Raw genomic sequence first — 13,753 nt, forward strand, 5'->3', positions numbered from 1 at the left:
ACAAGTGCAGGCACTGAGACAGAGCTCAGGATTTTTGGTAAAACTACAGACCTCTGCAACCTGATTTATAGCAGCTTTTCTGTTAATTGCTGCTATTATTCTGGTTTTATCTACCTTGTTTAAAGGTATCCAGCCACTAGAGTGCAGCAGGACATAAACATACAAAGCAGGGCATTACAGTCTGTGCTGGCCTGTCATGCCATGTCCATGCTGACACAGCTGTGTTCACCTACCTGTGAATGAAGTGGTTCTCCTCCAGGTACTGACACCCACAAGCAATGTCACGAGCCACATGGAGCAAGTCCAGCATGGAAAGGGAGGAGGGCTGATTCTGTGAAAAGACAAGGGACAAATTGCAGATTAAAAGCAAGAACATGGCATGATTCATCATTGATACAGCACTGGGAACGCTCCAACAGGTGACATAGCTCAGATGTTAATACACGAAGGGATAAAAAAATGTGCAAGAGAGAATTCATTTCCATGAACTACTCAAAGGATGGGCAGACACAATGTTATACAAATCCCAGGGACAGAATCAGAACAGCTGGATCCCACTTTCCAGCTCCATTGGGATGCCCCTGTAAGAACTTCCCCCAGTTCTCATGGGAGATGCTTCTGAATTTTCAGCATGAGTTTTGAGATCTGTAGCCTGAACTGGTCCTCACTCAGTTTCTTCATATTATTGCTAGCTTCTCTCTAAAGTCACCTTGAACAATGAGAATGACATTTTGTATAATGGCATGAGTCACATTTGCTCTTTTCCTCCTCCACATCTGTGTAGGTTTTATCTTGCCCCTTAAGAGCACTGACACAGGTTTGCACAGCCAACAGCTACAGAAGACTAAAGCTGCCAACTCCTTGTTCCTGCCCTTCTGATGCAGACTGCAGCCCTCGCCAGCAGGAGCCAGATGCTTCATAGTGAAAAGGGCAGCCTTAGCACTGGCTTCTGTTTGCCAGCCTCTGAAGCCAAACCATCAGCTTCTGCACTGAGGTGTGAATCAGTGATCCCTGCAGCCAGTCCTGTGGGGGAAGAGGAAACTGCTGCTGCCAGTGGGGTGATGACACACAGTGGGGTGGCAGCGATTGCTTATCCCACAGCTAGCTAAGTGTGCATCAGCATTAGTTACTGGACCCAACAAGCCTGTCCTACCCTCTAGCTCTCTCTTTTAACACCTACCATTCTGCCCAGTGCCCAAAAGGCACACCTGCCCATGGGGCTTCTTCCCCCGATGCACAAACCAGCATGGGTTCTCCAGTGACAGGGACTCTGGCTCTGCCAGCCCGTTTGTTGTGATGAGACATGTCTCCAGACTGATGTGATCCTGTGCTGGCCATCCTACCTGACCTAAATCACTGCTAACTGGGACTGGAAATAACTCCAGGCTCTGTGGCAGGCAGCAGCCAGTACTGAAACTGTGGGCACTGGCTGGTAAAAGCTAAAAAAGTCTTAATGTCTTCTGAAGAGATGAGGAAAAACCTGGCCTCAACACTTGACTAATCAAATAACTGAAAAATGCTGCATCTCTGTGTGAACAAAGCTGGCTTTTTCAGTGAGGTGCCATAAAACAGAATTGTTTGACTTTGTATCACCTGCCGGTATTTCATTATTCGCACAGTATAGTTCATTGCCTATATAAACTTAACTGGCCCTAAAGCACTGGACTGGTTCTCCCCCTAAACTCTTCTTTTTGTAGAGTAACCATTTCCTGAAAACATAAAGCCTCTCTCCCCACCCCCCTGCTGTGGGGAGGGGGAATAATCTTTTTTACCTCTCTGAGTTAAAGTGACTCACCAGCTACATTAGATGGCTACAGTAAGAAAGGATGCAGATGCCTTTTCTTACCCTTTGAGGGCATAACCAAAGGGAAATGAGTATCTCAATCTACCCATTTCCTCCTCTTCTTAGCAAGGGTAAGAAACCTGAAGTGAAAACCAAGAAAAAAACCCAATAAACTGGTTGTCTCCAGACCTGAGCTGAACTGCAAGGCAGTCAGTAGGCTGAAGCTGCAAGCTGATATGAACAGCATAGCGTTTTCTTCTTTTCCCTTTGTTATCCTTCCTTTCCCTCCTTGGATGAATTCCTTCCATCTTTTATCTGGCTAAATACAGTCCTAAACCAGATGTGACTGCCCAGCCAAGGACAATTTAGCTATGTAATCTGTTTGAAAAACGGAGCTTTGGGATTCATTTTGCAAGGGGAGCAGCCTTGAGACACCAAAGGATTCCCTTTACAGCTTTTGCTCCGCAGATGAACAGACAATGCCAGCTGCAATACATGGCTGCTCAGAGCACCAGTGTGACACCTCCTAGGGTGAGGCTGAATCTTGCTAAGGGTGAAGGAAATTCTGTGTATTGTTCAGTGTAATCATTGCTCTGTGCAACAGGCTGCACAACACAAAGGAGGGAATCATTTATCTGTATACGATTTATCTTCTGGAGCTGTTATTTGATTCCTGTGCTGTGTGTGAGGAAGATCAGCGCTGATCTTCCCAGAATGGACAATTCTGCAATGCTCATAATGAGTGAAGGCTCCAATTCCAGGCATCTCAGAACCTAACAGACTGCCTCTCTCCAGACAAGGGGGAAGATGTGAAACTCTATTAGAAAAGGAACACAGAAACCCTTCAGGGTTGTAAACCCTGGACTCGTGAAGAAGTATGAATTTGAGCTATGCAGCAGACCTGGCTGGCATAAAGAACAATATTCCACAGGAGTCACTGGTATTATATCACTGATGTTGGATGAACATTTGGCTTATGCATATTATCATTCTTGCTCAATCCAGAAAAATCATGACATTTTGGCTGAACATTGCTTTCATTACTTACATGAAGAACACAGATGAACAACATGCAATAACCTGTGCTGGCAGTATCTTGATCTCCCATTAAACTGGATCCTATGTCCTGATACCTCCTTCAGTATCTCTCTAGCTTCCCATTTCATGTTGCCTGCAATGTCTGAAGTTCCCCCTTCTCTTGTTTCACCTTCTCCTCCATTTCCTCTGCTCCCTTCCATGCTTTTCTGTGGCAGAGAGCATGGCAGCACGATGCATGCGTCCTGCTCCACGTCGTGCGGGTTCTCGCAGGCCACTGGCAAACCAAGCAGGACAACTGCTTTGCTCAGTGGTCACTCTAGCATGGTGCTTTCTTTTTCCTGAAGCCTCAGAATAATACCAAGTTACTGCCTTTCACACCTCTATTAAATTTGACTGAAAGTGGCAAATGAATTTGAACTTACTGGCAGGGGAATAGGGAGAGCAACTTGGGGATGAAGGTAGAGAATGAACACATAGATCTCTCTTTTGCAATCAGGCTGAAAGCATAAGTAGTTGGGAAAGACAAGGTAGTAAGGAAATCAGCTGGAAAACATAAAACTGGGAAAAAACAAAGGGAAATAACAACAGTAATTCGTACAGTGCTTACTGCACAGTAACAGTGCACCTCTGTTACCGAGTCAGTCTGCTAGGTCTTGTGTGTTCAATCAAATCCTGTTGGAAACAAAGCTTATTGAAGCCTGTTTACTCTGCACTGCTCCTTATCTTTCCTTTCCTTTAATGGGCCTGGAAAGCTAGATGTCTAGTCTGCTATGCCTACCTTCTGCCTGTCTTCCTTGAATAAGCAATAGCAGGAACAAAGCAGCTCAGGGTTCATTAAGAGTAGTGCAAAGATACACCAGCAGTACTGAGCCACAGGTCTCACGTACAGAGACTCTGTTACACCTCAAGTATACGCAGAGGGTAAATCCACTTCCACAGCTTGATCCCATACTTCACAGAGCACAATACCCTGCACACATCTCATCTCTCATCAGTCAAGACTCCTAGCCTCATAGTTTCTGAGCCGGCAGTAAAACATGTGCACCAGAGCCTGATTTCTCAGCACTCACAGGTGCCATTAACCCCTCAGAAGCTGCCCTGGCAGCCAGCCAATTAATTATCCTGTCTTTCTTACCAGGCAGCCACCAAATGGGATGTCAGCAGAAGCAAGGCAAGGCAGGTATAAGGGGCAAAGGGAGGGAAGGAAGGCGTTAGAAGTGGAGCAGAAACATGTGGATCTGTGTCTGCGTAAAGTCAGGCTGTTCACATTCATCCAACTGTTAAAGAGGGACTGGAAACTGGTTTTTTTAATCATTTCCAGCTTTCAACTGCCCCCCCCTGCATTTGAACCTCAGCTTTCCCAAAGCGTGACAGGCCTGGGACAGAGCAGAAAACAGCAGCATGAGTCGCAGGTCTGCTTCAGCCCTGGGAGCAAGTTAAATGCAGAGTAGGGGAGGATCTTTAAAATGCTGGGAACAGCCCCTGCGTCAGTCTCAAATAACCTCAAATAGGTCAGGAAAGACAAGGGAAGAAGAGGAAAGGAAGGGCAGACTGAAGGCAGAAAGAGAAATACTGAAAGAGAATATGCTGTGCCTTGAGTGAACCATCCACCTCTTCTGACAGTAGCTTTCACAGGGGTTGCACAGAGCGACCGCTAACAGAAATGGAAGCTCTGGCTTGCAAGAAGGACCTCATGACTGGGGTAGGGGAAAACAGAAAGAAACCCCTCAGTGGGAAGGCTCCCATGACTGCATCCATTTTTATCCACAAAAGCAATTGGATGATTTTACTGCAAGTAGGTAAAAATTCCTGCTGTTCAGGACTAATGCTCTTGGCGCTTCCTCACAAGACCCCGATCATTACTGAGCTGGCTTTTCACTCTAATTTAGCATGCCAAAAAGATGCTTCCACTGCAAAGTGATCGATGTCCTTGCCCTGGACCATCCTGTTTCACCTACTGCTTCACACATCCAGCACAGCCTGTCCTGGCAATGTTAAACTAAGCACCTAACAGGCAGCCTATCTTGTCCATGCCATTTTGCTCTGCACTGGGTAAGAGCAGAGCCAACATTGCAAAACATGAATTTCCACATTCACATACCACCAAGTTCAGCCCATTTGTATAAGCTGACAAGAGCATCTCTAGGTGCTACAGAAAACCAACCTCTATTTATAAGACTGCTTGCTCAGTTTGCAAACATCTTCACTTCAGCCCTCTTTACCAGGCAGGAGCCACTTTACTGCAACCTATTCAAAACTGCGGTGCTCCTGTGCAGCACAGACCATTTTGTAAGTCTGAAAACCAGACTGCAAGGCAAAAATACAAAGTCGATCTGCTTCGAGATGCCTCGAGGAAGAATCTTATTTGTGTCTGTTAGAGCCAATTTGTGCGTCTCTTGTACTGATAAAATCCAACATTTTGCCCTGTGTCAAAGGAACGTAGAGACAAAATATGAAGCTGTGCCCTGGTGCTAAACTTAACAACGTCTGGGTGCCTTTCTGATCCAGGGCCTCAGAGCAAACTTCATTCTTCTGAAATACTGATTCCTCTCTACAAGTCGTGATTTATTTCTCACACATTTCTAACTCATTGTCATTTCCTACTGATGCTGATTTCAGTGGTAAAAATCTTCAAAACTCTGGACTAAAGGTATTTGCTATTAAGTCAACAGCTCCAGGCTGGATTCTCTTCTTGCCTCTGTCAAACTTACACTGACAGATATCCACAGAAATGCACCTGATCGGCAGTTTAAATAATGGGCTTAGCATCACTAGCTCAGTGCTTCCTCCCAGCTTGCCCCCAGCTGGTGTGAGGAAGCTAAGAGTAGAGTTTAACTTATTAAAAACAAACAAACCCCCCCCCTTCTTTCTTTTTTAGATAGTATCTGCAATGCCATCTAGCAAAGACCAGGGATGAGGCATCTCTGCGTAACTCCAGCATGTGTTCCCTATGCATGTGTCCTGCCCCCCAGTGGTCTTCTAGCAATAAAAATCCTGACCCTCTAAAATGCTGGGACATAGTAGCTGCATGGATCAGCTCTTTTATAGTTATGTATTTGCCTTGTGGCAGCAGCTTACTAAATAGAATTAGATTTTCTCTTTTCTTACCGGTCTAGGCCGTGTCTCTCTCAGGAAGGATTTCAGGTCACCCCCAGCCATGAGCTCCAGCAGGATGAAACGGGGCAGTGCCTGCAAGCTCACGCCGATACAGCGCACAATGTTCTGGTGGTTGAACTTGCTGTGGAGACAGGAAGATTCAATTATGAAGCAGCTTTGATCCAAAAAGCACAAGATGCAGAAAAGGATCAAAATGTTTTGCTGTGGGGATTTTTTTATCTTTTTCTTTCAGAAAGTAACAAATCTCAAAAGCAGAGGTAGGGCAACTGGATAAGCTAAAGTGCTACCCCTGCACTTTGTGTGTCTGCATAGTGCAGGAACAGACATGGAGGGGGAGCGCTGCTTTTCCTCTTCCCGTATTCTGCAGCCTTTTTGGGCTACAGCAAGACTTGTGGGCCACAGGAAGTGGAGGATGTATGATAACAATGACAAGTCTGCTTTCAATTTCCCTATCCAAGGGGTAGAAGCTGGGCTAGGGCAGAGTTGTTCCAAGTAACATACTGACACAGAGATCTGCTTATGCAGGGGCTATTCCTCAAGGTTTAGTCTTTGATAACTCCTTATTTCTCCAGACCTCAATGTGATGAGAAACTACTTTCATGGATTCTAGGACTCACTCACTGACATTTGACATGAAAGCAGCATTAAGTCAATGCCACCTGTTAGTTTTGACTACTCAACCCCAAACTCCTAAGGTTTGTTTTTACCTCATGTTCTGGTTTCTAAGAGAAATAAATGGATCATATTACCAATTCTGAAAACTAGGCCAAAAGAGTTTCACTTTAGATAAAGAAAACCAGTGTAGACCCTCTTGAAAATTTAGCTTTTCACTATCTGGTACCTCTTTGTAAGAAGAATAGAAAAGGATGATAATGCCTATCCTCCTTGTAAAATACTCACAGCTATGTACTAAAACAACTAGCTGCATTGCATGGACATTATGTCTCAAAGCAACTTTCTTCTTTACAGTGCTGGCTTTGCAAGCCTATACAAGTGCAGCTGATCTTATACATACACACCTAATAATGAGAGCTTCCATGAGGAAATCCAGCTCATCTTGCTCTGAACACACTTCTGGCAATGTCTGGAAAAGAAAGAACAGGTTGACAAGGAGAAGATATTTAGATGTAGAACACCTGGCACAATCAAAAGCACTAACATTCTCTGCAGCAATCCTTGTTTCTCTGAGAGAAACCTCACTCTAAGATACTAGCTAGACCATTACTAATCTAGACTGTGAAGTCTCTTGAAAGGTAATGATCAGAACACATGGCCCATCAACACCACTGTCATCCTCATCCCAGCAAAGGAAACAGCCCAGAGTGCACAGGGAACAGTGCTCAATACATGGGACTCTGCAGTACAGAGGACGAGGAAAGAGACCACAGTTCCTGAGCTCTCTGATGGTTCAGTACTCCTACCTCCCAGCAAGACTATGAACTATAACCAGCAGTAGGACTGCGCTGCTATGTAACCTCTAGGAAAAAACAAGCTAGGTAGGCTGCTGAAGGCCTGGAGAACCCTATCAGGGCCTCTTAGGATTCAGCTACGCATCCAGTCCATATCCATCCTGTAATGGAGTGGTGAAATCCTTGGAAAACCAGCCATCTCCCACCTGTAGACTCTTTGATGCATGTTCCAGCTGCTCTTGGCCCTGTGAAGATTTTGGCCTCTGACTCAAAGGCTTTTGACAGATTTCCACACCAGGCATAGCATGTGGAGGATGGACAGAGGATGGATTTATTTCTCAAACTGCAGCTGTATGGGAAATCTTGGCCTATTTACTACTTACAAACCTCTTCTAACAGTCTCACAAGCCCATATGCTACAAGCTGTACCATCAGTATGATGGATTAAAGTGTTGCAACAGAGCAGTAACCTTTCTAGCCACATCCTTCAGTACTACAGTAATGCTTAATTCATCTTCATTTTTATAATGCATTGGGACTCTTGGGTGAAAGGTGCATGAAACCATCATGATAACTCATACACTGTCACTTACTTTCACAGCCACCTGCAAGGGAGTGGGGTCGCTGGGGATCCCTGCCACCTGACCTTCATATACCTCACCAAAGGCTCCGTGGCCCAAACCCCTGGACAGACCAGAGAAGACAAGAAGGTTTTACTACAGAGAACACACATTATAACACTGTGGTCACAGCTCACAGAAGGGGCTCACAATTTTCATGGCAGTGAAAGAGGGAGACCTGGATACAGACACTATGCAGGGAATCAGACACTGATGTAATCTTTCCTGGACCTACAATGTATTTAATTGGTAGGGAAAACAATCCTCAGAAACAAACAGTCACCAGTGAAATCAAGCTGCTGGCATTGCAGTGTGTAATGGATAGCACTCTTTCATGGCTTTGGTGTCAGTGCTGTAATGGTGGGCCCTCCAAAACAGGTCAATAAAGATAGGTCTTATGTCTTGGTGTTCCCACACCCAAAACACATTAACAGTTCCCATGATATTTATGCACCACTATTAAAGAAAACATTGAAAAAGAAACTAGGAAGCAAAATGGTTCTCGAAGGACCTGAATTCTAAACCAAGTATCTTTTCCTGATTTATTTTGTAATTCTGGGTAAGTACCTTAGCCAGTAAATGGTGATGATAATGCTTTGTAAAGCACTCTGCTCTAGGAATTCATGCTGAGAATAGTTTCTGGCACTGATCATATTACGAAATTTACATTTTTATTTTGAGTAAGGGTATAAGAAAAAGGACTTAAAGTAATCACACAACAGATCCTGTCCTATGTCCTTGTGATACAGATTTTTGCATACCTGTCTATTCAATCTTCGCTCACTTCACATTAAATCGACTGGTACAACAATAGCCGTACCACATACGTGGCATGTCATAATGATATAACTCAGAGAGAGAATGAGGCTGCCTCCCAGATCCCGAGTCCCTCTTAACCCTGAATGGGTTGCACATTGGGCACATTAGAGGTTCAAGCCTCTAAGAGACATTCCCGCATCTTGGTCTGGGTAAAAGGCTCTCAATAAGGCTCTCTTCTACAACAGGTACTTTCCTGGTAGAGCCAGATCTAGCCTGAGAGCCTCACTGATTCTCTGGTCTATTGGTGGACTCTTTTTGTATGGGCTTTCTGCTCCTAGCTGTCCAAATAGTTGCTGCTAAGAGCAATCTGCTCTGTTCTTGCATAAGCTCTGTCTGTAGTTTTGCCAGGATAAAGGCCAGTGAAACCACAGTAAGGACTTGCATTGCCTGTGACTCAGCCACTTCTTTTAATTACATTTTGTAGGTATCAGCTTGAAACACTATTCTTGGCTAAGCCTGACCAACTTACTACAAACTGAGGGTATAAAACAGGATCTCTACAGCTCATAACCCAACCTCCCCCCAAAAAGTCCCTGCCCTTATCAATTCCCAGCTCTCTGCAGCTTGCCACACTTCAAAAATCCTTCCAGAGCCCAAGTGACAAAGGCAGCAGCAGCACAGGGTACACTGGAAACTTCCAGATGCAGTCCAACAAGATGTGCAGGTAAGGAGGAATGAGATAAGAGACAGCAAAGCATTACGGACTGCATAGACTGCTCTGAGCATCATGGTTATTAGCACCATAAGCTCCCTAGTCTTCTAAGCTCTCCTGCTTCAATTTCTTGGCTTTCTGTGTAAAACTGCACGGTAGAAGGGTAGTATCACATTGACAAATGGCAACCACTGTACCCTGCAGAAGAGCAACATGGGAAAGAAGTCTGAATTTTCAAGTGTTTCTTAAGAGACTATTTCAAACTCTCCAGAAGTTCTGATGTAGACATGACTACTCTGCTGGCTTTATATTCCTGGGGGGTTTCTTTCATACTGTATGACACTCTCAAACCCATTGATTTTCCTGCTCTTTTACTTAAGGATGTCATTATCTTTACCAAAGACTTTAAAAGAGCCTCCTACAAGCCACAGTCTTCCCAGCATTTCATCAGTTAATACTGGACATGGCCCATTCATTGCAGAGTCTGCAAAAGATGTGTCTGAACTACTGATGGTAACTCCTCAATTCCTCTTGTACTCCCAGATTAACACTGCACCTGTAAAAGGTCAAGGAGACTGCCAAAGTCTAGTCCCCTCCCCACAAGCTTAACTACTGCAGCTTTATATGTCATGAAAAGGGGCACGAGCCTAAAAGCGCATAAGAATTTGTACGTGCCTGCACAAAGATGTAAGTTCATGTTAGAGAGCCAGCATACGTGTGTGCGGAGTGTGAAGCACAGGGAAGGCAAAGATGAATTTACCGGATGAGAGAGATGTTTTTTCGAGGCACCTCTTTGAGGTCACTAATGGATGTGGTCTTTCCTGCAAAGCAGTAGTTGGGATTGTAGTCTGTCATGATAGTGGAGGTACGCAGCTTGCTCAGTTTATATTCTGGGCTCTGTAACTCCATCTGCATGGCTTGTAGCTCCTGGTGCTTCCGACGATATACTACATATGGAGAATACAGAAAACCAGAGACACAGATTGACTTTGGAGCAAGACGGCAGCTGTGCAGCACATCTCACTGGAATTTGCTATGTGGCCAAACTTCTGTGAATCAAACCAGACTGTCATATTTCTGTATATCAAATAATTACAGAGGGAATCTGAAGTTTCCAGGAACTTTTGATTTACATATCTTCCGAAGAAGCAGGCTTGCTCATGAACTGTTTGGACGAAGTACAATGAACTTCACTTGTGGAGATTTCTGATTTCACAGTTCTGAAGTTTTTGTTTTAGTTTAGTTAGTTCTGTTTAGTTTAACTCTTTAGTTTAATTGGACCTTCCACGAATGAATTCAGTTCCAAACCTTTTGTATAACCTATTTTCCTAAGTAACATAGAAGTGACTAAAATCTGAAATGCATTATTGTTATCATATTGTTCAAAATGGACAAACTGTTACCTCAGAATAACACATTGTACAGATAACTAGCTCATTTTGCAAAACTTCATGGTTCTAAACAACAAAGTTGGACTGCATTTGAAATCAGTTTATGGTAGTGTTATATTCCTTCAATCGCTTCACTGATACTTCTGAAACGTCATTAGGAATCACACCTTGAAAGAAGACATCCTGTGGATGTCTTTAAACAGTAATTGATATTGCAGTATTTTTTTTCAAAGCAAGATGCCAATCATGAGCAGGTTAAACCACTGTTACCCTTCGTATTGATTTCTGTGGGAGCTGACTGCGCCCAAAGCCCGTGATGGTAATAGCTATTGCATCTTCTCCAGCAGACCTTGCTCAGGGGAAGAATTTAAGGGGTAAACATGCACTCGGAAAAGCAGATGGATGTAATGACCTATCCACACACCCTTCCTGTCCTCCATTTTCCTCCTCATTGCTTTTGCTTTGATTTTTTAAATCACTGCTCTTTCCTGAGATGACAATGATAGGGTAGTTGGATGGAAAGAGGATTACTCTTCCACTCCCCGAGACGTAATTAGTAATTTTAAAGGGATACTGTTGGGCCAGAAACCATACATGCAGGACAATGTGTGTGCAACTGATAACTCCTGAAACTCTTAAAACTGAAACAGCTGCACAGATCTAATTTAGGAGCTGCCATTTGCTGCGCAGGGTACCTCCCTCCCTTCCTCCAGACTATATACAGTGTGGCCAAAGAAAGGTGGCAGAGCTGTGGTTTGAATCCCCATCTGCTTTTCACTGATTCGGATCTATTCTGCTTGCAATTGGAATGAAGGGGAGCAATTGTTTAAATAAGGAAAATGAAAGGGTGAAAAGTACCTTTTAGAATTTCAAATAAAGATGCCAAGAATGCCCACAACCTACTAAGTAGCAGTTTGTGAAAGGGAAGCCTATGTGAGAATTTCAAGCCTAAATGTCATACATTAGGAGATGAAAGCTGTATATAGGCACACAAATAAAAATCTTGCTTTTAGGCACTAAGGACCAACAGATCTCACAAAGCCAGTGGCAGCTGTGTTCTGGCAGCTTTACACTACAACACAAGGAATCATGTCTCTTTCAAGATGCAGTCAGTAACTGAAACCTCCTCAAGTTGGTAATTGTGGTTGGAAACAACTACTGAAATCTGAAGTTAAGGCGTGTGTGTGGGAAGGTGTCATTAAATACTGCAGTAGCTAAAAACCTGAATCCTTTGCCTCCCAGGGCCCAATTATCCCTGGCTCACATCCAGCCCTCATATGGAAATATCTTTTGCAGAGAAACACTCACCTATCATGATTCCTGAAAAAGCCAAAATTAAAGCAGCCACCAACGCTGAAGTCACTACAGACAAGACCAAGGAGAGGGGGAGATGAACCACTGGCTCGGCTGTAACAGAAGCAGAAGGAATTACATGTTTGAAATGATCTTCCAGCAGTCACTTTTTTGCAGGCAAATTTTTCTGCTCCTTCTTCCATTTACTCATCTGCTATTCCTATAGTGTAGGAGCAACCTCTGGCGTGATCTGTTCTCCCAGGATCTTTGACCTCTAATACCTCATTGTTTCACTTTTCCCCAATTAATATTAAGCCATTAAAACAGATGGTTTGCTATCAACAAATTAACATGTGCACTCCCTGGGAATGAAAACAAGACCATAAAAACCAGGGGCAGGAGGTTGGGGAGGTGGAAAGAACATTACATTGCCAGGGTTAAAGTGCTGCTATCAATGCCAAATCACAGCAAAAGCAGAAGGAAGACTGCAATATATCATCTCCTAAATGCATCTAATCCAGGCAGAAAAACCTGATAACAGTAAGCATAGGACAAAGTATTCCATAGCTGCATCCTCACTGGGGATCACAAGGCACTGAATGACCATCTATTAAGGTTTACTTCACATTGGCAAAATGACCATGCTTTTTACCCATTTTACAGATGGGAATGGTAAAAATACAGAACAATTTTCCCATACCAGTGATGAAGCTGAGAGCAAGATCCCAAAACCCTGGAGTCACCTGCTCTAACTGCTGGGCAAGAATACGAAGCAAACCTGATGGAGCTCTGAGCACTTGGTGTCTCAAGTAAGACAAGTACAGGTACTATCTTTAGTTTTCCTCAGAGATCTCTCACACAGAATTTCTTACAGGTTCTGCACTTGCACCTTATATGTCCAAATCCACAGGAATTACACTCTCCTTCACCTTGTTTCTTAAGAGGACTGACCTGGAATTTAAGTTTAGCTGGAAAATTCCTTCAGTGAGCAAGCTTTCATGATTTCAGAGCAGAACATGAGCATCAGCACAACCAGACACAAAATTTGACTCTCCTCGGTGCTGCCCAGCATGACAAACATATATGGTAAAGCAACCCAGCAACGCTGCTCTGTGCACCATTCCTCAGCACTGATGTGTCTATACCCTAGCAAAATAACTCTGCAGCATATCCCAGCAGAACGTAACACACAACAGAAGCCAGTTTTAAGGAAGACTAGGTAACACTTTCGGGATGGCTTACAGTCCAAACTAGATTTTTGCCATGCATTTTCTGTTTCCCATGCTAGGAGCCTACCCCATACACCTACTTACCTATGCAAGACACACCATCCTCAGCCAACTCTGTGCCTGGTTCACAAAAGCAAATGACTTTTTGAGTTTCAAGATCAACACGGCACTCGTCCATCTCACAGTGACTGCAGTTAAGATGCAGCCTAATATCCACCTCTCCGTGCCCCTCTGTCACTAGGGAGTGGATGAAAGAATCTGTGTTAATTGCTGTGAAGATCATTCACGACATTCCCTCAAGCACTAACAGACATAGGGGGCATGGTGGTCACAATTGCCAGACGTAGCCCCATTTAAGAAATTGATTTCTCTCCACCTTGCACAGCTCCTGACTTTTTCTCA

At 43.9% G+C, this 13,753-nt stretch overlaps 1 protein-coding gene across 3 annotated transcripts in view; it reads right to left on the bottom strand.

The window, feature by feature from the left end:
• Positions 1-13,753, bottom strand: part of ALK (ALK receptor tyrosine kinase) — a 312,254-nt gene that overhangs the window by 10,361 nt on the left and 288,140 nt on the right. For all 3 annotated transcript variants that reach the window (XM_030499619.1, XM_030499618.1, XM_030499620.1), the window contains 7 exons: positions 13,436-13,588; positions 12,138-12,236; positions 10,199-10,385; positions 7,941-8,031; positions 6,958-7,022; positions 5,930-6,059; positions 234-331 (listed from right to left, as the gene is read on the bottom strand). In XM_030499619.1, coding sequence (XP_030355479.1) covers positions 234-331; positions 5,930-6,059; positions 6,958-7,022; positions 7,941-8,031; positions 10,199-10,385; positions 12,138-12,236; positions 13,436-13,588 — 823 coding nt within the window. The remainder of the gene's footprint in view (positions 1-233; positions 332-5,929; positions 6,060-6,957; positions 7,023-7,940; positions 8,032-10,198; positions 10,386-12,137; positions 12,237-13,435; positions 13,589-13,753) is intronic.

Source organism: Strigops habroptila, chromosome 10 (assembly GCF_004027225.2).
Source record: "Strigops habroptila isolate Jane chromosome 10, bStrHab1.2.pri, whole genome shotgun sequence".
NCBI lineage: Eukaryota > Metazoa > Chordata > Aves > Psittaciformes > Psittacidae > Strigops > Strigops habroptila.